The 20,577-nt window shown below is 56.3% G+C and overlaps 6 protein-coding genes across 6 annotated transcripts; 3 read left to right on the plus strand and 3 right to left on the minus strand.

Annotated features, from left to right (window-relative positions):
• Positions 1-436: 436 nt before the first annotated feature.
• PUNSTDRAFT_133688 (uncharacterized protein) lies at positions 437-1,420 on the plus strand (the record flags this gene model as incomplete). The annotated part of the gene is made up of 3 exons (XM_007383121.1): positions 437-748; positions 815-1,295; positions 1,347-1,420. 3 exons carry the CDS (start codon positions 437-439, stop codon positions 1,418-1,420), a joined length of 867 nt encoding a protein of 288 aa, XP_007383183.1.
• A 396-nt stretch (positions 1,421-1,816) lies between these two features.
• Positions 1,817-4,642, minus strand: PUNSTDRAFT_133689 (transporter; the record flags this gene model as incomplete). Its single annotated transcript, XM_007383122.1, has 20 exons — positions 1,817-1,877; positions 1,929-2,141; positions 2,203-2,356; positions 2,386-2,524; positions 2,588-2,616; positions 2,667-2,743; positions 2,794-2,818; positions 2,872-3,031; positions 3,085-3,184; positions 3,238-3,338; positions 3,388-3,398; positions 3,453-3,482; positions 3,532-3,546; positions 3,594-3,678; positions 3,730-3,786; positions 3,845-3,966; positions 4,016-4,051; positions 4,108-4,180; positions 4,235-4,280; positions 4,335-4,642. 20 exons carry the CDS (start codon positions 4,640-4,642, stop codon positions 1,817-1,819), a joined length of 1,842 nt encoding a protein of 613 aa, XP_007383184.1.
• Positions 4,643-5,373: 731 nt separating this feature from the next.
• On the plus strand, positions 5,374-6,660 carry PUNSTDRAFT_113235 (uncharacterized protein; the record flags this gene model as incomplete). The annotated part of the gene is made up of 5 exons (XM_007383123.1): positions 5,374-5,482; positions 5,531-6,007; positions 6,111-6,167; positions 6,225-6,427; positions 6,490-6,660. 5 exons carry the CDS (start codon positions 5,374-5,376, stop codon positions 6,658-6,660), a joined length of 1,017 nt encoding a protein of 338 aa, XP_007383185.1.
• Positions 6,661-8,138: 1,478 nt separating this feature from the next.
• On the plus strand, positions 8,139-9,582 carry PUNSTDRAFT_125911 (uncharacterized protein; the record flags this gene model as incomplete). Its single annotated transcript, XM_007383124.1, has 7 exons — positions 8,139-8,382; positions 8,443-8,547; positions 8,600-8,755; positions 8,817-9,114; positions 9,175-9,325; positions 9,349-9,413; positions 9,534-9,582. 7 exons carry the CDS (start codon positions 8,139-8,141, stop codon positions 9,580-9,582), a joined length of 1,068 nt encoding a protein of 355 aa, XP_007383186.1.
• A 510-nt stretch (positions 9,583-10,092) lies between these two features.
• On the minus strand, positions 10,093-14,098 carry PUNSTDRAFT_143311 (uncharacterized protein). The gene is made up of 9 exons (XM_007383125.1): positions 13,888-14,098; positions 13,769-13,786; positions 13,575-13,716; positions 13,458-13,516; positions 13,390-13,403; positions 13,063-13,339; positions 10,722-12,991; positions 10,474-10,663; positions 10,093-10,415 (listed from the first exon to the last, which is right to left on the minus strand). The coding sequence occupies exons 1-9, from the start codon at positions 14,056-14,058 to the stop codon at positions 10,176-10,178; spliced, it is 3,381 nt and encodes a 1,126-aa protein (XP_007383187.1). The 5' UTR covers positions 14,059-14,098; the 3' UTR covers positions 10,093-10,175.
• A 120-nt stretch (positions 14,099-14,218) lies between these two features.
• Positions 14,219-20,573, minus strand: PUNSTDRAFT_52066 (ATP-dependent protease La). Its single transcript, XM_007383126.1, has 17 exons — positions 19,529-20,573; positions 18,837-19,474; positions 18,480-18,781; positions 17,974-18,427; positions 17,496-17,921; positions 17,163-17,430; positions 16,575-17,095; positions 16,407-16,512; positions 16,301-16,350; positions 15,797-16,056; positions 15,315-15,742; positions 15,131-15,264; positions 14,863-15,078; positions 14,679-14,810; positions 14,509-14,621; positions 14,360-14,459; positions 14,219-14,306 (listed from the first exon to the last, which is right to left on the minus strand). Exons 1-7 carry the CDS (start codon positions 20,502-20,504, stop codon positions 16,836-16,838), a joined length of 3,324 nt encoding a protein of 1,107 aa, XP_007383188.1. The 5' UTR covers positions 20,505-20,573; the 3' UTR covers positions 14,219-14,306; positions 14,360-14,459; positions 14,509-14,621; positions 14,679-14,810; positions 14,863-15,078; positions 15,131-15,264; positions 15,315-15,742; positions 15,797-16,056; positions 16,301-16,350; positions 16,407-16,512; positions 16,575-16,835.
• Between the last annotated feature and the right edge of the window lie 4 nt (positions 20,574-20,577).

Here is a 20,577-nt window from a genome sequence, read left to right on the forward strand (position 1 = left end):
ACTCCGCGACCGGTTCACGACCTCTGAGGGAAACAAACGCAGCCGCCTCAGCCAGTCAACCTCGACCCGCACTCTCCGTTCCGACAGCAAGAAGTATCAGGCACGTAAGTAGCTTCCCATCAACGAAAATTCCGTCCAATACCTATAGACCAATCATCGCTGCAATTTCTGGCATACCTTCTTCCATTGTTTCTATCGCACTATGCTTTACTCCCACATGCTTCACATGCTTGACACGCCGTAATACAACATGCATTTATTTCGAGGACCTGATATTCTTTCTCCTCGCCCTCGAGTTCCACGATGCAGAATGAGAATGCCGTTCGCCATCAATAACGTCGAGGGAATGAGTTCGGAGCATTCAATGATTCACGCGACAGGCGCGTCAACATATCCACGTGGGATAGCTTCACCTTGCTGTTTTCCTTCTTCTTCCATGCGATATAGCCTGATCGTCCAACCTCGCCTCGGTGCAGGTTCTAAACAGTTTCCGGAACTGAACCTCGTTCTCGCCGACGATCGGAAGGCTCTCATTTTTGCGCCCAGTCCAGAGGACGTTCATGGTATCTGTCGACACCTGCGCACGCTGTCGCGGGCCATCGCGCCCGACAAAGACCCGGAGAGACGCATCCTGATGTACCGCGACGGGTGCGGCAGGGAGTTTGAGCAGTTGCGAGCGATGCACGAGGACCCTACTGCTCAGATTGTGGTTGCTGTAGACCTGCTCGCCGCGGACCTCAGGAAAGAGGTAGACAACGCGCTGGACGTCTACCTTATTGAGCCAAACGTACCCCTCGCATGGATTTTGGGGTAGACACTAAAGGAGCATCCCGAACTACCTGAAGGCCTCTCCGGCTCGGAGGAACTGCCGACGCGAGGGCACTTCGTACTCTTCTACGACCGCCGAGACCTGGATTGCATGTTCGCGTTGCCGCTGCAGGAGACCATGCGGATCTTGAACTGGTACCCCGCCGAAGCCTTGCAATTCCTGCGCAGACATTGTCCAGACGACATCATGCCACTTGTCCGCAGCTACGGTGACATCGCGACTGACGGATCGCTGACTCGGCCCGAGATGTACTCCCTCATGAATTGGTGGTTCCCGGCGTGGAAATGTTACGCGAGGGAATCCGGGCAGGTAGAAGAACTCTTAGGGGATCGAACGAAGCTATGCACGTGCGCGCGCTGTTCGACGGACGTTGCGAGTATGGCTCCGCCTTGCTCGTGTTGGCGCTGCAAGCTAATCACGACGCCCGCGGCTGGCGGCGAGCTGAGCCCCCTTCCGATGAATCCTAGTACGTGCATGCCGCTTCCATCTTGATGATAGCTCATCTTCATCTGCTCAGGCGCAATCAAGCCTGCAAACGTGCGCAGGTCACGCAGCTCTGCCTGTACCCAACGCAGAGTACGCGCGCCGTAGGCCAAATCCTACCACTCAATCCGTCGCGCCGATAATCGGAAAGCTGCGCATTACATCCTCCGCATATCGGAATGCTGGACGTGGTACTGTGCCGCAGTTCCTTGGATGACGCTCCCGGAGGACGCTCACGATCGGCTCTTGAGCTGTGGGCTAGGGATGACGCACGAGCAGCCGATGGCTAGGAAGGATATCCCAAGAGTTTTGCTCCTCCAAATGATGCGATGCTCGCGGGCATCACAAGTCACAGTCCTTCGCGAATGCAAGCAGACATGCACGTCGAATATATGATGTTCGTCGGTCAAAACCAGACGGTCTCGACGGTTACGTGTGTGCTATGGTACATTCGTTGGCCAAGATCATCAAGAACATGTCGACAGCAAGCAAAGCATCTAGGACTCAGGCGATAGCGGCGTGTGCTCCGCCACCCCGCTCCTTCAAATTGTAGTTCGGTACAATCCTGGAGCAAGATCAGCATACATGTACGTCTCGGATGATGATCGCAACTCACAACGCGCAGAGAGAAGCGAGAGCGCCTGCGGGCACGCCAATCATGAACACTGGCCGCAGACTCTTAGTGTACGCCTCGATGACGATCGCGCGATCGGCCGGGTCGAGTGTCTTGATTACGGACACGCTCTGCGAAATCTGCTTGGCAAGCTCGGCGGGTAGTGTGGAAGGGATGTTCGCGCGAAGTTGGTTGTCGAAAACGGTCCCGGCGATACTGATAGCAATACACGTGAACTACTTTGGCCAGAGGGTCGGACAAGCGGTATTGGACTTACGCAATGGCGATAATGCCGCCCAGAAGCTGCATGAACTGCGCGATGGAGGTCGCTTGAGGGATCAGCTTTTCGTCATCTGCAAACTCCGTCTGGACTCCTAGAATCGTGTTCTGCATTGCCCCTCCGATGCCACATCCGAACAGAATTTGATAACCTGCGAGAGAGAGCGCGTGAGAAACGGACTGTTTGAGCGTGTTTGCGGGGAAGACTCGCCGATCAGCTTCGCGGTAGAAGTGTGCGCGTCGACAGTGTAGAGCAGGCCTCCGCCGATCGCCAGAAGCAACGGAGACCCGAACAACCACGGCATGACCCTGCCCGTTTTCTATGATGATGAGAAGCCGAGCGTTAGTGCGTGGTCGCTTAGAAAAGCGACGGAGGCTGTCACCGATATCACCACGCCGGAGATTGCAGCAACTACGCAACATCAGACATACGGAAGTCATTGAGGACGTAAAAAGGCTCACATCCAACAACGGACAGCATGAAGGGCAAGATATCGAGACCAGAAGTGGTCGCGGAATGTCCTCTAGTGGCTTGGTACCTGATTTCCACATTAAGAGTGCGAAATACGGATGGGGTAGGAACACTTACCACAAGGGCAGGTAGTACGTAGCGACTGTCGTGTGACGGCAATCAGAACGTGTACACGACGAGAACTTGAAAACCAACCAAGCATGCCCATATACACAAAGAAGGCTACAAGGGCACATCCCAACATACCGCGTCGCTTGAACATCTTCAACGGAATGATAGCTCTGGGACCCATCCTATACTCGCAGTAAATGAAGGCCGCACAAAGCACGGCAAAGACCGGAAACAGAGCGTAGACCTGCCACGATCTGAGCTCTCTACTATCACAAATCATCGGCAGCGTGGACTCACGGATGGATCGGTCCAAGGTTTGGTAGCACCACCCCATTGCAGAGGTAATAGCAAAGCGGTCGTCATACCGATATCCAGTATGGTTCCGGCCCAATCCAGTCTGTTCAGGAATCAGATTCTGTAGGCAGGATTGCGATGGTGACGATAACATACCGTAGCCACTTGCTTCGGCCAGTTCCGGCGAAGTTGCTATCATCTATCGGCGGACGAGCCTCGAGCATTATTGAAACAAGGACGATCGTACATGCGCCAATCTACGGATTCTTCAATGTATGTAGCTTTGCAGAAATTGGAAAACCTTACCGGTAGGTTGACTGTTGACTACCATCAGTGTCGGGAACACGAAGATCAATAACAAATGCACATACTGTAGAAGCACCATCTCCAAGAGACGTGATCTTCATACGTTGTTGAGTAAAACGTTCGCTGGGGTTTTTTATTACTTACCGGTGAACGCTCCCCCTATGCAAAGTCAGCATACGAAGGAATCCATCACACGAGTGACTTACCCATCAGCGGTCCTATAACGCTGGCAAGGGCGAAGAACGCCCCAAAGGCACCGAAAAGAACTGGTCGATCCTCGAGCCTCGTAACCTGAACAGCGAGAATTTCAGCAGTGATTCCTCGAATCATCGATGGTCAAACCTGCGCGATGATAGATATTACAGCAATTGTGATGCCGGCACCTCCCATGCCGGCGATCTGATTTAGCGATTAAGCTAACGTACTATCGCACTATTTTGTCGGATTAACGACATACCGCACGACCGAGGATCAAAACATCCATCGTCGGGGCGACACCACAAAGAAGGGAACCAATCTCGAAAATAGTGATCGATGCCAAGAATACCCATTTCGTAGGGGCGACCGCAAGAAGTTGGCCTGGGGATCGATGAGCAAGGGTCCAAGCATAGACGCAGAAGTCACAAACCGGCGGAGAGCATGAATCCGGCATCTGTCAGGAAGTCTACATATCGCCTTGAGCGCGAGGAGACGTGGAGAGTACACCTGGCTTCGACGTACATGCGCTTGCCACCCAGGTTACTTGGTCAAGTGCATTGAAATGGGAAACGATCCTCGGTAAGGCGGTTCCAATCTATGCGGCTCGTGATTGGGTGATCCGAGAACTTCGATAGACATAGGCACGCACGATGGTCTGATCCAAGGCGACAAGGAATACAGATAACAGGAGGGCACTATCGAAGAATGCTCATTGCAATGCGACCCATATTCAGAGAAGTATTACGCACAAAAAAAGAATATAAAGCCTCCTGCCGGTCAGGATGTATGGATCCTCCCCGGGATCGACAGAGACCTGCAAATCTTCACGATAAGAAGCCTCCGAGGGTGGCCGCTCGCTGTATTGCTCCTTGCGCTTGCTGGAATCGCTGTCCCGCTCCTTCCCCTGAGCGGTGAGGTCGCCACGTAGTGTTTGATACGATGGCGAATTCTCGAGTCGATTATCGTCACCAAGAGTCAGGTACGAAGGTGATGTACCCAGCTCGAGGGTCTCGTTGCGTTGCGAGTGCGTCAACGGGCTCGGGTCGTTTGTGGTCATGTCTCGGGCTTCCACATGAACGAGGTCCGGAAGCGCTCGGGTGTGCATATCCAAATCTCAACGTCAGATTCCGCACCCGAAATATAAAACCCCTGAGATGAGAATGGCCAGAGTTAAGACGGACGGAGCAGACAGCGTCTTTCCACTCCACCCTGGCAAGCAGGGAGTTGTAGCGAAGCGAACCGCCACATAACGCAGGGCCACGGCTGTTCGTAGTCCTGGACGGGGAGATGGAACCAGTTCGCGATGTCAATGGATTGAGAGCCGAACTTCCGAATGCAGGCAACAGCGGTCGTGATTTCCCTAGAACGGATCTTCCGCCTACACTTAGATGGCGTCCGCCGCAGAAGAGTGAATTGTCTGTATAGCCGGAGCTTCAACAAAGCTTTTCTACCGACTTTGACGAGGGCTCGAACGATGTAGGACGGGCCTATGGAGACTGGAGTGGGCAGCGTCCAACGTCCGCCGTGAGATGGGCGCAACAAATGAATCACATGACTCGGAGTATGCGGTGGGCGCAGGTTTGTTTCGGGACGGATGTGCGTATTGCGGTCAACGACGGTCGGCGCGCCTTACGAACGCTCTATTACGTCGCAGCCAGTGCAACGCGTCTCTGAAACGTCGAGAAAGTCCAGAAATGCTGCGTCCTGAGCTCTTCTCGCTACTTGCTTCTGCTCATCTTTCTCCTCGCGACGATGGCGACCCTACGCAAGCTCAAGGCCCTTATCCTCATGCAGAACACGGATGCAGGAGAGACGGCGCGTGTTCTGCGGGAAGCCGATGTACCGGTAACAGACGCGGACTGTCGCTCGTGTCCTAATCCGTGCGATGAAGGAAAGCGTTCTGATTCTCTCGTCGTTCTTACTTTTACATAGACTGTTCACATAGACCATGAATGGGATAGAAAGTTTACAATCGATCTTGAAACTCAGATGCTCGGAGCCTTGAGACCGTACAGGAGACAACTCGTCGTCTCAACGGGAAAAACCGACTGGCCGAGCGAAGTGACGGACGTGAAAGGAACCCTGGCGTACCACCTGGCGCGAGCCCACAACTCCGGCTTTGAACCCCCGTTACCTCCGCAAGTGCTCAAGGGGCTGCAAGGAAACGCACCGGGTCTCGTGGATCCGTCTTCAACGTCCAAAATCTCCATTCTGAATGGTTCGCATACGCCTATCTCCGACGAGGGCGCCGTCCTCGTTTTCCCTGACTACCTTGTTTGCACGAATGTTCCCTCGTCGGATGCTGGAGCCGACGATTTCTGGAAGGCCCTCGCTCAGTTGTACCACCCTGATCCATCTCGAACGCCCGTATCTACTGATCTGAAGTCGTATGTCCTCCCATATAATTGTGTTATTCTTCTGTGTGAGTGACCGTCTTCGTTCATTCGTTGAATACCGTGTTTTATACTTGCCCTCTACGTCGCTTCACCGTCCGCCGTATTCACTCCGTCATCGTTTCTGGCTAGGCTCCCATAAGAAGCGCGACAATCGCTGTCATATCACCGCCGGGAAGTTGGAGCAAAGTACGCGATCGTTTTTTGTTGGCAAAGAACCTCGAACTGATAGGCGCTCCCTCGTAGCCATCACAGCCTCGTTGGAACGCCGCGGTTGGGACGTCCACACGCAGCTCGAACCCTCCATCGAGACCGACCCGCCCGTCGAACCCTCCTCGATCAACGGAAATGACTACCGCGCCAAGCTCGACGCCGCCAGTCAAAGCCAATCAGCGCTTATTCTCAAGAGCTCTCACATTGGCGGTCACAAGTTCGCCGGTAACGTCATCGTGCGCATATGTTTGTTATATGAAGTATCGAATGTGCGGAAGGCTGATACGTCAACGACAAGCTGTATTTTCCCAACGGCGTCGGTGTGTGGTACGGTCGCGTAACGCCCCATGACGTTGAAAGTCTGGTGCAAGAGACGATTTTGAAGGGCAAGATACTCGCGCCTTTGCTACGGGGAGGCGTCAACCTATCACAATCGGGGTGCAAGTCCTTGCACGAGCTCCGATGGTAGTAGTACATCGTGCGCAGTATAGACAAAGGATCAAATCGGATCCTTCTAATTTTGCACTAGGTCAACGACGGTGTCTTCTACCATCGGTGTTATGATATTAGACTTGTATATAGGCAGGCGCGGGCCACAGCACCGGTTCTCAGCGAGATGTTGATGTGAATTGTCCGGAACGTCAGAGACCCTCTCGGTCATTTCCGACTATGTCTCCAGAGATCCGCGGTTGACGGAGATGGAGATGCGGTGAACATTGTAGGCATCCACCCTGCATCCACCCGTATTCCGACCGACCATAACGGGTACGCCAAGATCAGCCGCGTCAACTGTCCTCTTGTGCGAGGTACAATATGCTTGGGATCAGGCGTGAGCCACGAATCACGTAGGGTTGAATCCTGGGGGATTGCTTGATTCTACGAACGTGTGCCTGATCTGATACCAAATGAAAGAGTACACACTGTCCAAGTTAGGCGGATGATTGGTAACAGTTGGCTTCTGTACATTGATATGCTACTTGCTGTTTACGTTGACGCTCAACGCGATGAAATTCGCGATAACGAACTCGGGAGAGGTTTGATAGTATCTACTCAGTGCTAGGCGAGGCCGGGGCGCCGATATTTCATCATTGGGCGTCGGAGTGAACATGAAGTCACCTTCAACAGTATCGACGGAAGCCCCATTGAGTATTAGGACAGCCTTAAATTACGAGTTGCTATGCAGGATCCAAGCTCGAAAGGCGTAATAGATTGATCCTGTTTGATGAATCACACGGTCACCCCCTTCACTCGGCAGGGCGTTGCAGTGCTTGAGGCACGACCATCACCTCTCCTCCTCCGCACGACAACTCCGATAGTTGCTCCGCAAAAGCATATCTAATCAATAACACCCTGGCTTCGCCGGAGATATAGCGAGCAAAGAGTACAGCTGTCAGTCGGTGTTGCCTCAATCCGAGCCACTGTTGGCTTGGTCTAAGCTTGGCGACACGGACCGGGGTCAAGCAGTCCCTCACATTGCTCAGCTCCTCTCTGCACGCGGTGTCGCGTATCCAATTCCTCTCGGGGAGAATCACCTTGTAACGCGTACTACTCCGGCTCCGAAGGGCGCGGGGCGGTGGGGCTTCGCGCAACTAAGCACGGGGCTTCCTATTGTTGGAGTCTTTAGTTCCGGATTGGCGAGGCCACTCTGCCCGTGCGGGCATCATGGGTGACCCGATGGCCCAGCCGAGGGCGGAAACCTTCAAAATTCACACCGAGTTCTGAGGATCGTTCGGGGGTCGTTCGCACATGGTGACAGTTGTTCACACCCGACCAATAGCGCCGCAGTAAGAAGAGTATCAGCGTGCCTCATGGGTAACTTCGTTGATGCGTTTCCCGCCGACTGCCCACGGTTCGAAGAAGGAGTCAAGCGTTACAGAACCCATATAAGCCCAGCGCGCCTTCTCACAGGTGAGAGGTTCGCGAACACTACTGGCCAGATCCCGCGACATGACCCTCAGCTTTCCTATACATTTATTCACCCAGTCCGAGATCCTCGTACGAAGGCATCCTTCTCGTGGTCATTACACATTCGACATCGCCAGCCTCGCGAGGCCGAACCGTGCTGACTGGCACACCGATCCCAGTGCAAGCATTCATCTGCAGGAAATTGATGGCCGCGCTGGTCCCGGATTGCGGATATATGTTACGTCTTCTGAAGACCAGATCTCTCCAAATGAAGTCATGGCTCAAGGTATGCGCCCGTTCAGGCTTGGCATACTCTTTAATGCTAAACATATCTCATATCTCATAGAGCCTGATGTTGACATGTCACTAGCAGCAGGGCAGTCGACTGCACCGTCGCAACCACACTCGCATTCAACGGCAGCTCTGAATCAATTTCCGAACGACACAGAAGGTAATTAAAGTTCTAGTCCTCTTCGGTCGTTGTCATCTTCACGTCTCCATAGAGCCTGCCTTTGACTTCAACGCCTATGTAAGGCCAGATGTTGCGGGGGTCGACCTCAATATTCTCGACGCGTCAAACACCGATGCACAGATGGACTTCGGGTTCACGTTTGAGCTGATTAACGGGTCTATTTCGAACACGAATGCTATAACCCATTGTACGTGTCCTGGACTTCGGACTGTCCTCCCGGAGCTCTAGCAATGCTCATAATCAACTAGCTCAAACCGCTACTTCATCTCCCTCGGAATACATTATGGGGGACGACAGCGTATTTGGCGTCAGTTCTCCGGATACGCTGGCAGACCAATCACCGTGCTCTCCTTCGAGTGGTAGCGAGAGCGAATCGAGCAAGAGACCGGGCTCCGACAATCCTCCGCTTCAAGTGGTTGCCGATGACAGTCCGTGTCAAGGCCCTGATAGTGCGTCCGATGCTCTCGGAAAGCCCTCATCGGGGTTCAAGCGAGTGCGACGCTTTGTTTGCCTCGAGAAGACGTGCACTAGAATGTTCACGTCAGAGTAAGTTATCAGCTCTCCGTTTCATCGGGAGACCACACGTACTAATCAGCCCATACCCAGGTACACACGCAAAACGCATATGCAAACCCACAAACCTCGAGAGCCTAAAACGTTACATTGTGAAACGTGTGACGAGGTGTTCTCGCGCAAACACGATCTGCTACGGCACGAAGTCGCGCAACATGGGAAAGAATGCGAGTTCATCTGCGAAGTATGTGGCCTGTTCTTCTCTAGCGCGAAGACGTTGCAAGTGCATCGTTGTCGGCGCGGTCAGACCCGAACGCGGTGGCCAATGCCGGGTGAGTCGGACTATATTTCATCCTGGCGATAGCGTCGCCGTGCTTATCGACATTCTCGGTCAGTCCAGCGTACGAAGGACCCCGAAAACTGAGAAACCCGTATTGCATGACCTATCATAGATATGTGCCTTCTGAAGCCCAGGCTCACCACATGTATAGCCGTCGTTGACCGATTGTTAACTTGTAGACCGGCATTGGTATTTGCATATCTTTCTTTCACACCGACTCGGACTCTGTAGATGCAAACTCCCAATGGATTTCATTGATCGTTCCCTTGGAGAGATCCGTGAAAGCGACAATCCTATACGTCCCATGACCAGCCTTAATAAGTTTAGAGTGACATGAATCATGTCACAGTCAGCCTCTAGCAACGCACGCAAGATGGCGGCGCCTCAACCATGTGCACTACCTGGTGGCTCCGGGCCTCGGGGACCTGACGCACAGTACTGCGCAGAGCCGGGGGTATGCAATTATGCTCTAGATAGCCGGAACCAGTTGATTCGGCATCTTCACGGCCATCGAGATTGCATTAGTGAGGACAAGGTAAAGCATCCGTTTATCCGTGCCGGTATTGCAGCATCTCTCATCCGGTGGTGACAAGGGGAAGCTAGAGTAAACGCGCGTTTGCATAGGAAAACAATTCGACTAGGACAGCAGGAGTCAAAGCGACAAAAAATAAGCAGGATTCACTAATGATAGAACGATGGGGTAGCCCGAGGCCCGAGGAGCGAGCATGGAAGATTAAGACAAAATGTTGATGAATCAGATGTCATCGGGCCAGGAAATGACGAACGGCTTCCTGAGTTCGGTCATGCCCTCGTCCAGCCTGTCTCGCCTCCGGTGATAGTCTTCGTGCTCGCTGATCTGCGCCGCTGTGGGCATGTGCAGCCACAGCGCAAACAGCAAGCCGCAATGCAGCTGACTATACGTGATCTCCAGCCGATTTTTGCCCAAGCTGACTAGGTTCGAATACTCGACCGTGTTGTCCGCGTCATTTGTCACCTAAGGACACGTTTGAATGGAAACACAAGATAAATGAAGTCGAAGGCGGAATGCGCACTATGTAGGGCGGGCAGAGCGAAAATGTGACGGGCTGCTTGTCGTTTCTCAACGAGGCCCAGGCCTTACCCGTCGTCGGCCACTCGCAGATGACGTGACCAAGGGGATCCTTGTCAGCGTCAGTTCGCATGGCAGCCATACTGGCGGCGACAGTGTGGCACGTCAGCGAGAGACACCTCGAACCACTAACACTAGTTTCGCGGACTGTCAGTGACGAAGCAACGGGCCGAGCACAGACACAGCACGCACTCTCTATGCTTGTGACGCGATACCCAGTTGGTGATGCCGGCCATCACGTCCGGCGTGATCGTGAACTGGGAGGACACGACCTGGCCACCCTTGCACGTCTTCATGCACGCTACAAGCTGCCGGTCGGGACCAAAGATGTCTGCGGGGGTAGGCCTAGAGCCGTTAGCGGGAGCAAGACGCGGCACACGCCACGACGACCTCAAGATCGATTCCCAGCGTTGAGCCGCAGCAGCCGGGGAGTCCATCGTTGACCCTTTCGAGGTAGGGGGTGACGTAGAAGAATGACCACGATCGTCCGAAGGCCCATCGTCAACAGGAGCAGTCCGCGCTGGTTTGATGACCTTGTTGGTGTCTTCGGAGAGCGGAGAAGGCTTCCGTTTCATGCCCGCGGAGGAAGGCTCACTAGGGGAGTCGAGGTCACTGAGGTGGCCGTTGGACGCTTCCTGTAGGCTGCGGCTGGCTCGTCTGACCTTCGAATCGGCCTGCAGGCGTGCGAACGAGGCAGAAGACGCGGAGGACGCAGGCGTTGTCGGCTCTGGGGATTGGGTGCTGTTGGTAGGTAGAATCGTCGATGCCGGCTGAGGCGTTCCATTAGGGGTTGCGGTGGATAGCGCAGGACTTCGTCTCTTCTGTGGCGTCGCCCTCTTCAACTGCGCTTCCCGCGCTTCCTGTCCAGGACTTGTTTTCTGTTGGAGCGCCGCCACCTCCGGCTTGATATCTCTTGCTTCTTGCCCGAACCCCATACCGTCTTCCGGTGCATCCAAGTCCATGTCGAAGTTCGCCTCTGTGGCGTCCGCGGAAGGAGCACTCTGTGGTCGAGTGTTTTCCGCCACAGACACAACAATACCAGAACCAGGTGGCTGCGACGCACGTGCCTCCCTGTCGCCCTCCTCGTTCGCCACGACCAGAGGTTCATTCGCGCCCGTCGGTGCGGGCGACACATCCGCTGAAGCCCGGGAAGCCGGCGGCGCACCCGCGGAAGCGTGATGAACCTGCGCCACATCCGCTAAAGTAAGAGGAGCCGGCGACGCATCCGCTGAATTATGAGAAGCCGGCGACATCGACGCTGCTTTCGGGGTATCTGGGACCCGCGTCGAGAATGGGCTGGGAGACACAACACTGCCGACGGAATTAGGTGCTTCCTGCGGGTCGGGAGTCGGGCTTGCTGCCGATGCGGACGAGGATGCTACCGCGTTCGCCTGATTGGGAGCTTTGCGCTGATTGTAGCTGGCACGATCGATAGCGAATAGATCTCGGATGCTGAGCGTCTTCGCCGGGGGCTTCCTTGCGCTCGCGGGAGGCTTGAGCGCCCGGGGTACCGCACCCGGCATCGCGGGAGATTCGCTTGCGCGCGCGGGACGCTTATCTGTTGCTTGAAGGTCGGAAGAAGCGCGAGGTGGGATCGATGACGGGTGGGCGGGAGTCGGAGGGTTTTGGATTGCCGGGCCTGAAGATATCGGGGACGGGATGGTGGCCGAGGCAGCGGCGACGGCGATGGGACACGCGGGAGGACCGCGCGCAGATTCAGCGGCGAGGGAGTCCAGCGAGGTTGTCGTGGGTGGAGCTGCGAATGACGGACCCGCCGCGCCGGACCTCAAAAAATCAGGAGAACGGGCTGGAGCGGAAGGGGGAGCCGACGACCTCGCTGGGGTGGCGGCGGCGGGAGATCCTGCTGAGGGGCGATACGGCGCCGTAGTCGATGAAGCCGAAGGTGGGACTGACATGGAATGTGCAACGGGTGCCGCTGAACGAGTAGCTTGCGATATATCCTTAGAGACGGCGGTCGCAGTCGAAGGGATCCGCACCACAGCGCCGGCTAGGCCAGAAGGTGCGGGTGCCGCCGCCCCCGTCGGGGAACCAGAGGCGACAACTGCCAAGGGAATCTGCACCGCGCTAGATGGTGCTTTCGGACGTGCAGCGGATGCTACGAGCCCGCTATCCAACGCAGAGCCGAGAACGAGATCGGAAGCAGGAATCGCGGACGATCGCGCACCGGTAAGGGCAGATCCTGTCGCGGGTCGTTGCGCCGGAGCGGTCGATGGCGCCGGGACCGGCGTTTTGCTCGCAAGAGCAGCGGAAGATATGCCCGACGATGTCAACGGCGCGGCAGAGCCTGATCTGGACGCAGAAACGGATACACCTGGAACAGGAGCAAATTGTTGCGCTGGAGGAGCTGCGTTGACGGCGGACGCCTGGTGGGCCTTGTTCTGACTCGCGCCGACAGGTGCGGTCTGTATTGGAGAGACCTCTGGATCGACATCCCGACTATCCTGCGAGGAAAGGGAAATGGCAGGAATATTAGCTTTGTGCATCTTCTCGGCGACGGGTTGGATGGACGCACCCCGGACCCGCTTTGGGACCGCCGCCGGTGGGAGATGGGGGGAATCTTTATTGTGAGCTTTCCCGAACTCGGGGAGGACACGGAACCGGAAGACGCGCGAGACAAGTCGGCGGGCGCTGGAGAGGCGGCGACGGGTGGCGGGTTGGAGAGCGGGAGCGTGGGCGGGAACGCTTGGGTCGGCGGAATCGAAGGCGCTTGGCTTGGCTGGACCGTGGTGGTTTGCGGTGGCAAAGTAGGGACAACGGCTGGCGGTTGTGGCGAGGCTGAAGAAGCTGATCTACGAGCAACTTCAGGAAAACGACACAACGATGGACACGCTATGCTTACGGGACGGCGGGGGACTACTTCGTAGGTTCTGTCAGTGCCGATTGATAAGCGATGCGTTATGAGCTCACCGGGCCCAGGGCTGCTTGGCTGTGCCGCGGTCTAGCGTCGTAAAGTCGCTGCAGGTTCTCTGTCCGGGTCGTTTCCAGCTGATCACTCTGGTATGCAGAACGCGCGAATCGACGCACTTTGGAGTTCGAGCTCTAAGAATTTCGACTGCCAGCCGTGTACGACGCTGAGCAATTCCAAGTATCGGTCGATGCATACTTTGAGGGCTGGTTCGTCGGGCACCGGCCCCGCCAGAAGCTTGACGAGATTGTCGTGCGCGGTCTGCACAAGCGGTCGGACGAGTCCCCTAGGCGCGATGCGAGCAGATACTCACGAGGAGGATGTTGATGATCTGCAAGGGATGTCAGCTTGATTATCATTCTCCTCGCGATCACTGAACCGCAAAGCCTGCACAGTCCGTGTCCACTGGCCACGCCCAAGTCTGATACTCACCACGGGTCGCGCGTCGGCATAGTACGCCCTTTCTTGCCGGAAGAAATCCTTCAGCGTGTGGAGAGACTTGGCGAACGCGGCGAGGTCACTGCCCGAGCATCCCGCCTTCAGGCGCTCGAATAGCCGCTTGTTTTTTGCATGAATATCCGCAGTCGATGGCTTTGAGCTCATGAATTGGCGTAGAGACCGAGCAGGGGGCCCGTATGAGCTGAGCTCGAGCCTCGAGCACCGACCGCCCGAGGGCGCGCCGGCCTTGCGCTTGGGCGCCTGGCATCACGTGGCCACCATGCATTCATAGGGGCTTCCCGTGTTTTTGCAATGCGCCCTGCACGTTCCTTGCCATTATCTCCGGGTCACTCAACATGGCTGAGATACACGACCAGTTCGATACGATCGTTATCCTGGACTTTGGATCTCAGGTTGGCGCGTTGCTGATGGCGTCGTGCGCGCGGCTGAGGTCTTTGCACCGTAGTTCAGCCATCTGATCACCAGGAGATGTCGCGAGCATAATGTCTACGCGGAGCTCATGCCCTGCACCCAAAAGGTCAAAGAGCTCGGCTGGAAACCAAAAGGTGGAGATGGCAGCGTGTAGGAAAAGCGCGATGTGCTGAACACTGGCAGGCATCATCCTATCGGGCTCGCCGTTCTCCGTATACGACCCGGACGCGCCGCATGTGGACCCCGACGTCTTCGAGCTAGGAGTACCTGTACTCGGTATATGCTACGGTCTCCAGGTGTGGCGACATCTGCATTTTATTGCAATTATCTCCTTTTCTGAGAACGATCAGTAGGAGATGGCGTCTTCGATGAAGGGCAAGGTCTCCGCTTGCGATCACCGCGAGTATGGATTCGCAAAGCTTGACATCGTCAAGCGAGACAGTCAAGTGTCTGTCCTCTTCGATGGCCTTGGCGACGATATGGACGTACGTCCGTGTTCGCCTTTTTGTCGTACACATATCCTGACTCGTCTCACAGGTCTGGATGTCTCACGGAGACCAGCTCTCTGAGATGCCCCCCGACTTCCACGTCATCGGTCGCACCAAAAGCGCGCCCTACGCCGCCATCGCGCACGACACGAAGCCATTCTACGGCATCCAGTTCCACGCGGAGGTCACGCACTCGAAGCGCGGCAAGGAAGTCATTGGAAAATTCGTGTTAAACATCTGCGGCTGTCGCGCGAACTGGACGATGGCATGTAAATATCCCGAACTGTTTCTGCCCTATACTGACACATCATGTATAGGAAGAGTTTATCGGTAAGGAAATTACGCGCATCCGCGAGATCTGCGGTCCCAAGGGACGTGTGATCGGTGCCGTCAGCGGCGGAGTTGACAGCACTGTAGCCGCCAAGCTCATGCACGAGGCCATCGGCGACAGGTACAAATCTTGTTTAGCCATACACAACATCTTCATGAATGATTACGCAGGTTCCATGCCATCATGGTCGACAACGGCGTCCTGCGCCTTAACGAGGCGCAACAGGTCGAGCAGATGCTCAATAAAGACCTCGGCGTGAACCTGACCGTCGTCGATGCCTCCGCCCTCTTCCTCTCCCGCCTTGCCGGCGTCGAGGACCCGGAGCAAAAGCGGAAGATCATCGGCAACACCTTCATCAACGTCTTCGAAGAGAAGGCGGCGCAGCTCGAGGCCGCGGCCGCGACCGAGGAGCGCGAGAAGGGTGCGGAGGCGAAGGGCAAGGTCGAATGGCTCCTCCAGGGTACGCTGTACCCGGACGTGATCGAGAGCATCAGCTTCAAGGGCCCGAGCGCGACGATCAAGACCCACCACAACGTCGGTGGCCTGCTGAAAGACATGAAACTCAAGCTGATCGAGCCTCTCCGCGAGCTCTTCAAAGGCGCGCTCGCACGACCTTCTGCTCTCGCGTAACTGATCGTGCTTCCCCTTTTAGACGAGGTGCGCGCACTCGGGAGGCTGCTCTCCATCCCGGCGCCGCTCGTGCAGCGACATCCCTTCCCCGGGCCAGGCCTCGCTATCCGCATCTTGGGACCTGTAACGCGCGAGCAGGTCCAGATCCTGCAACGCGCGGACAGCATCTACATCGAGGAGATTCGCGCCGCAGGACTCTACGACCAGATCAGCCAGGCGTTTGCCGTGCTTCTCCCCGTGAAGGCGGTCGGCGTGATGGGCGATAAGCGGACGTACGAACAGGTACGTGTTGCCTGACTTACTCCCATCCGTCAAGCAGTACAATTTTGTCGCCTCCTCAATCTGCTAAGGTTACCCCCATCCATCGAGTGGTGTATTTTCGTCACGTTTTTCCACGTTGATACCTTACACCAATTCAACGAGCGATTTATTCTCGTTGCGTTTCGCCCAATGCTGGCTTAACGCCGCCCTTCGAGCAGTTTATTCTAGTAGCGTCCTTCCACCCGATGCTAACGGCTTGTCACAGGTTATCGCGCTTCGAGCGGTGCAGTCGGAAGACTTCATGACGGCCGATTGGTATGGCACATCTTATCCGTTAATAGATACCTCAGTACTGATTGGGTATGTATTAGGTTCGTCTTCCCGGCCGACGTCCTCAGGAAGATATCGTCCCGTATCACCAATGAAGTCGCCGGCGTAAATCGTGTCACATACGACATCTCGTCTAAACCCCCTGCGGTAAGCCTGTCGTCCTCCGATTCTCGGTGTGTTCCCCGCTCACTCAGCCCCACGACCCACAGACCGTAGAATGGCTCTGAGATACACTGAAAGCGTTTGCTGCCGAGTGACTGCAAACGCCTTCTTCACGCGACGAACCTACGGACTCGCGCACGCCAGTTCACTAAATGTAGGCGTTGTTGCAATTAGCCGTTCCTATTACCGTACAAGCGCTGAGCGGAGGGGGGACTGAGTGTAAAGATACATAGATTGTAATCAACTCTGAAAGCGATCAGCAAACGATTGCCCTAGTAAACGCGTCTCATCTCGTATGCAGTTGATCTTCATGGCTTGAGCGTCTCCTTCCACCGTTCGGCGACAGCCGTGCCACTGAATACCTCGTGCAGTACCTCCCGAACGTCCTCCACGTACACGAAGCGAATCCCGGTCTTCACGCTCTCAGGCACGTTCTCCTCGATATCTGCGCGGTTCGCGGCCGGCGCGACTATGGTCTTGATCCCCGCGCGATGCGCGGCCAGAATCTTCTCCTTCAGGCCGCCGACGGGTAGAACTTGACCCACCAGCGAGATCTCACCTGTCATCGCTGAGAAACGCCGACAAGCACGCGATCAGAAACTCCCAACGCAACAATAGATATAGATATAACATACCAATGTCCGAGTTCACCGCCGTCTTGGTGAATAACGAGACGAACGCGGTCAGAATCGCGGTACCCGCGCTGGGGCCTTCCTTGCCGATGCTGCCTTCCGGCATGTGCACATGCACGTCGCGCTCGTTCAGGAATTCCTCCGTAGCGGACTGGGTAATGCCGAGCTCCAGTGCGTGGCTCTTGGTCCAGCTCAGCGCAATTTGCGCGCTCTCCCGGATAACCTCGCCTAGCTTGCCGGTCAGCTGAAGGTGACCTTTACCCGGCATGCTCTGCGAAATAAAAAACGCGTGAATAAGGGGAAGTGTAGGTGAGCATATTCTAGAAGGGGACGCACTGTGGCTTCGATGGGCATCACCGCGCCCGAGCCGTTACCCAAGTACCCAAGGCCAGTGCTGACGCCGGGTGGCGGCGCCTTCACATACATCCGGTCCTTGTAATAGACAGGCGGGCCGACGTAGTCCTTGAGGTTCTCCGGTGTGATGCGGATGTGCACGTCGTCCGGAATCTTCAGAGGCTTGCGGTCCTCGGTCGTGACCTGAACTTCATGCTCCTCATCAATCTTCGGCGTCGCGGTCTCAGGCGCGGCCGGTTTATTAGGAGGCGGCGCGACCTTTTCGACAGTAGCAGTGGCAGCTTCCGGTTGGGCAACCGTGGCATCGCTGGCCGATTTGTCATCGGTCGCAGTGGCGGTCGTGGCGGGCTCAGGTAAGGCATCTTCGCCTAGGGTTTGCACAAGCTTCAACGCTGCCTTACGATAGATCTATGCAGTGTCAGCAAGAGCAGTCGCAAACATCCCCACGATCCGTGCTCACCTTATCGATATGCTTCTTCAGGTTGCGCACTCCGCTCTCCCTGCAGTAATACTTGATAAGCATATCCACTGCGCTAGACTCGATCTGGATGTCGGCGTCCTTCAAACCAGAAGCCTCCTTCGCCTGCGGCGCAAGGTAGCGTGCTGCAATTTGTTCCTTCTCCTCCGTCACGTACCCGCTCACTTCGAGCACCTCCATGCGGTCAAGGAGCGGTGCGGGAATAGTATCGAGCATATTAGCCGTGCAGACGAAGAGTACGCGGGAAAGGTCCACGGGGACGTCCATGTAATGGTCGAGGAAGCCCGTGTTCTGCTCGGGGTCGAGCATCTCAAGTAGCGCGCTCGCCGGGTCGCCATTATGCCCACGCCCAATCTTGTCAACCTCGTCGATAAGTACGAGCGGGTTCTCGGTGCCGACGCGCTTCAAGGCCTGGATGATCTTGCCGGGAAGAGCGCTGAAGGAGACATCGTTAGCATTTGGTATTATCACGTTTCTATACGACGCACCCCACGTATGTTCGCCTATGTCCTTTGATCTCGGCGACATCCGTCAAGCCTCCGACTGAGAACCTGAAGAATTGTCTGCCCAACGCCCTGGCAATCGACTTTCCGATACTCGTCTTGCCGACACCCGGAGGGCCAACCAAGCAGATGATCTTGCCCTCAACGGTGCCACGCAGCTTGCCGACAGCAAGGAACTCGAGAATGCGATCCTTCACGTCGCGCAGACCGTAGTGGTCCTCGTCAAGCACCTGTTGTGCGTGCGCAATCGAAAAGTTCTCGGGCGAGTGCTGGCCCCAAGGGATCTGGGGAAGGGCATGAGTACAGATCCTGCGGGGTATGTGGCGGGCATATACGCACCTGAGTAAGCCATTCGAGGTAGTTCCGAGTAACGTTCGCCTCAGATGCCGCGGGCTCCAGATGCTGCAGCTTGTTGAGTTCCTCGTCGAAAACCTTCCGGACACCCTCGGGCATTTTCAGGGCCGCCGCGCGCTCCCTAAACTTCTCAATCAGCTTGTCCTTCCCATCGCTCTCCATTCCAAGTTCTTTCTTGATGCCCTTCAGCTGTTCCATAAGGTAATACTCCCGCTGGCGCTTCGCAATCTTGCTGTCCACGTCCCGGCTGAGCTTGCTCTGGAGCTGCGCGTTGATGAGCTCCTTCTTGAGTACGAGCAGCGCCTTGCGTAGGCGATCCTGCACCTCGAGGCTCTCGAGAACGTCCTGCAGCTCGCCGACGGCGCCCGCGGAGACGGCGGCAGCAAAGTCGGCGAGTTTGTCCGGCTCGTCAAAGACATTGGAGGCGACCTGGTTGATGGAGAAGTTGGTGATCTGGTCGCGGAAGAGCGGGTTGAGCTGCGCGATGTCCTTGAAAACGGAGACGATCTCGGACATGAAGGCGCGGATGTATTGGTCGTCCTTGTTGTACGATTGCGTGGCAAGATTGGTGACGTTGGCGATGGAGACCGCGTGCTGTTGGAGGAAGGACGTTTGAAGCGTGCCTGCGAGGTCGCGTGAGCACGCAAGTGCACGCGAATGGCAGACAAAGAGCTGACCTGGTAGCAACTGGCGAACCTCTTCAGTTTCCGATGTTGGAGTTGACGGGGGCGTCTCGAGCTGCTGCTCGATCTTCTCCGCTTCGTCCATCGTCCGACCTGCTTTGACCAGTTCCGTGATCTTGATCCGACGATGCGGGTACAGCACCGCCGTCAATCCCTCTTCCTTATCTTCGCCCGATCCCGTGTTTGCGGCGAACACGCTAGTGATCTGCGCGAATACACCGACGGGGTGCACCGCGTTGACGTCCGTGATCACGTCCGCGTCCGCGTTCTCGTCCTTGAGCAAGAAAGCACCGAGGTACGGCTGCCCGCGTTTCATCATCTCTTTGATCGCAGCGACGACAGCCGGATTGCGGACGACGACAGCCTTGTAAAAGCCGGGGAAGAGTGGGCGGCGGGCGATGGGTAGGGCGAGGACCTGTGGGTAGACATCGGGTACGGATTGCTTCGATATCGACGTTTGCTGTTGTGATGGGGCTGGAGGGGATTCCGGTGGCGGAGAGTCGGATGGAGGCTTGGACGAGTCGTGCCCGTCGGAGCCGTCGCTCCCTGACGAGGAGGATGCTGGAGGGGCGGAGTCGGATGCACCCTGCGAGCCCGACGCGCCGTCGGGAGCGTCTAGGAGGGCCTTGCTCGGGCCTCTGCTCGTCGCCTTCGCAGTCCCATCCTCGCTACCCTCTATCCGCGTTACATCTTCATCCGGCGTATCGACGTCATCCTGCGCCGGTGCCCGAGGTTTGTTGACCCAACGAGGACTCTTGAGCTCGATGCCGGCAGGCTTCTGGTAGTCTACAACGGAGACAGAATGGAACGTCCTGCCGTTGTTGTGGGACGTGTAAGCGCGCCGTCGAGCGGTGTGCGACCAGAAGGCGGCGTGCAGGCGCGAGGGACCGGGTTCGGTGACGAGCGCACGCGAGCAAGACGGCCGAAGTCCAAGGGGGGCCGCTGTTGCGCGCAGCGAGCCCAGCACGTTCATGGCCGGCGACGGGGGGTGTCGGGTGCCAGCGAGGAGATGTGCAACCCACTTGAAGACGATGAGCAAGGCGAGC

The sequence above is a fragment of the Punctularia strigosozonata genome (assembly GCF_000264995.1).
Source record: "Punctularia strigosozonata HHB-11173 SS5 unplaced genomic scaffold PUNSTscaffold_5, whole genome shotgun sequence".
NCBI lineage: Eukaryota > Fungi > Basidiomycota > Agaricomycetes > Corticiales > Punctulariaceae > Punctularia > Punctularia strigosozonata.

Bases quoted from the DNA above. Each gene is read 5' to 3' on its own strand.
- PUNSTDRAFT_52066 (XM_007383126.1), bottom strand. From the start codon at position 20,504: ATGAACGTGCTGGGCTCGCTGCGCGCAACAGCGGCCCCCCTTGGACTT. The intron at 19,475-19,528 runs CAGGTCAGCTCT...CACGCGACCTCG, and splicing joins AGAGGTTCGCCAGTTGCTAC to CAGGCACGCTTCAAACGTCC. The intron at 18,782-18,836 runs CAGGTGCGTATA...CATGCCCTTCCC, and splicing joins ACTACCTCGAATGGCTTACT to CAGATCCCTTGGGGCCAGCA.
- PUNSTDRAFT_143311 (XM_007383125.1), bottom strand. From the start codon at position 14,058: ATGAGCTCAAAGCCATCGACTGCGGATATTCATGCAAAAAACAAGCGG. The intron at 12,992-13,062 runs GTGCGTCCATCC...CTTTCCTCGCAG, and splicing joins GGTCCCAAAGCGGGTCCGGG to GATAGTCGGGATGTCGATCC. The intron at 10,416-10,473 runs GTGCGCATTCCG...ACGTGTCCTTAG, and splicing joins CGCTCTGCCCGCCCTACATA to GTGACAAATGACGCGGACAA.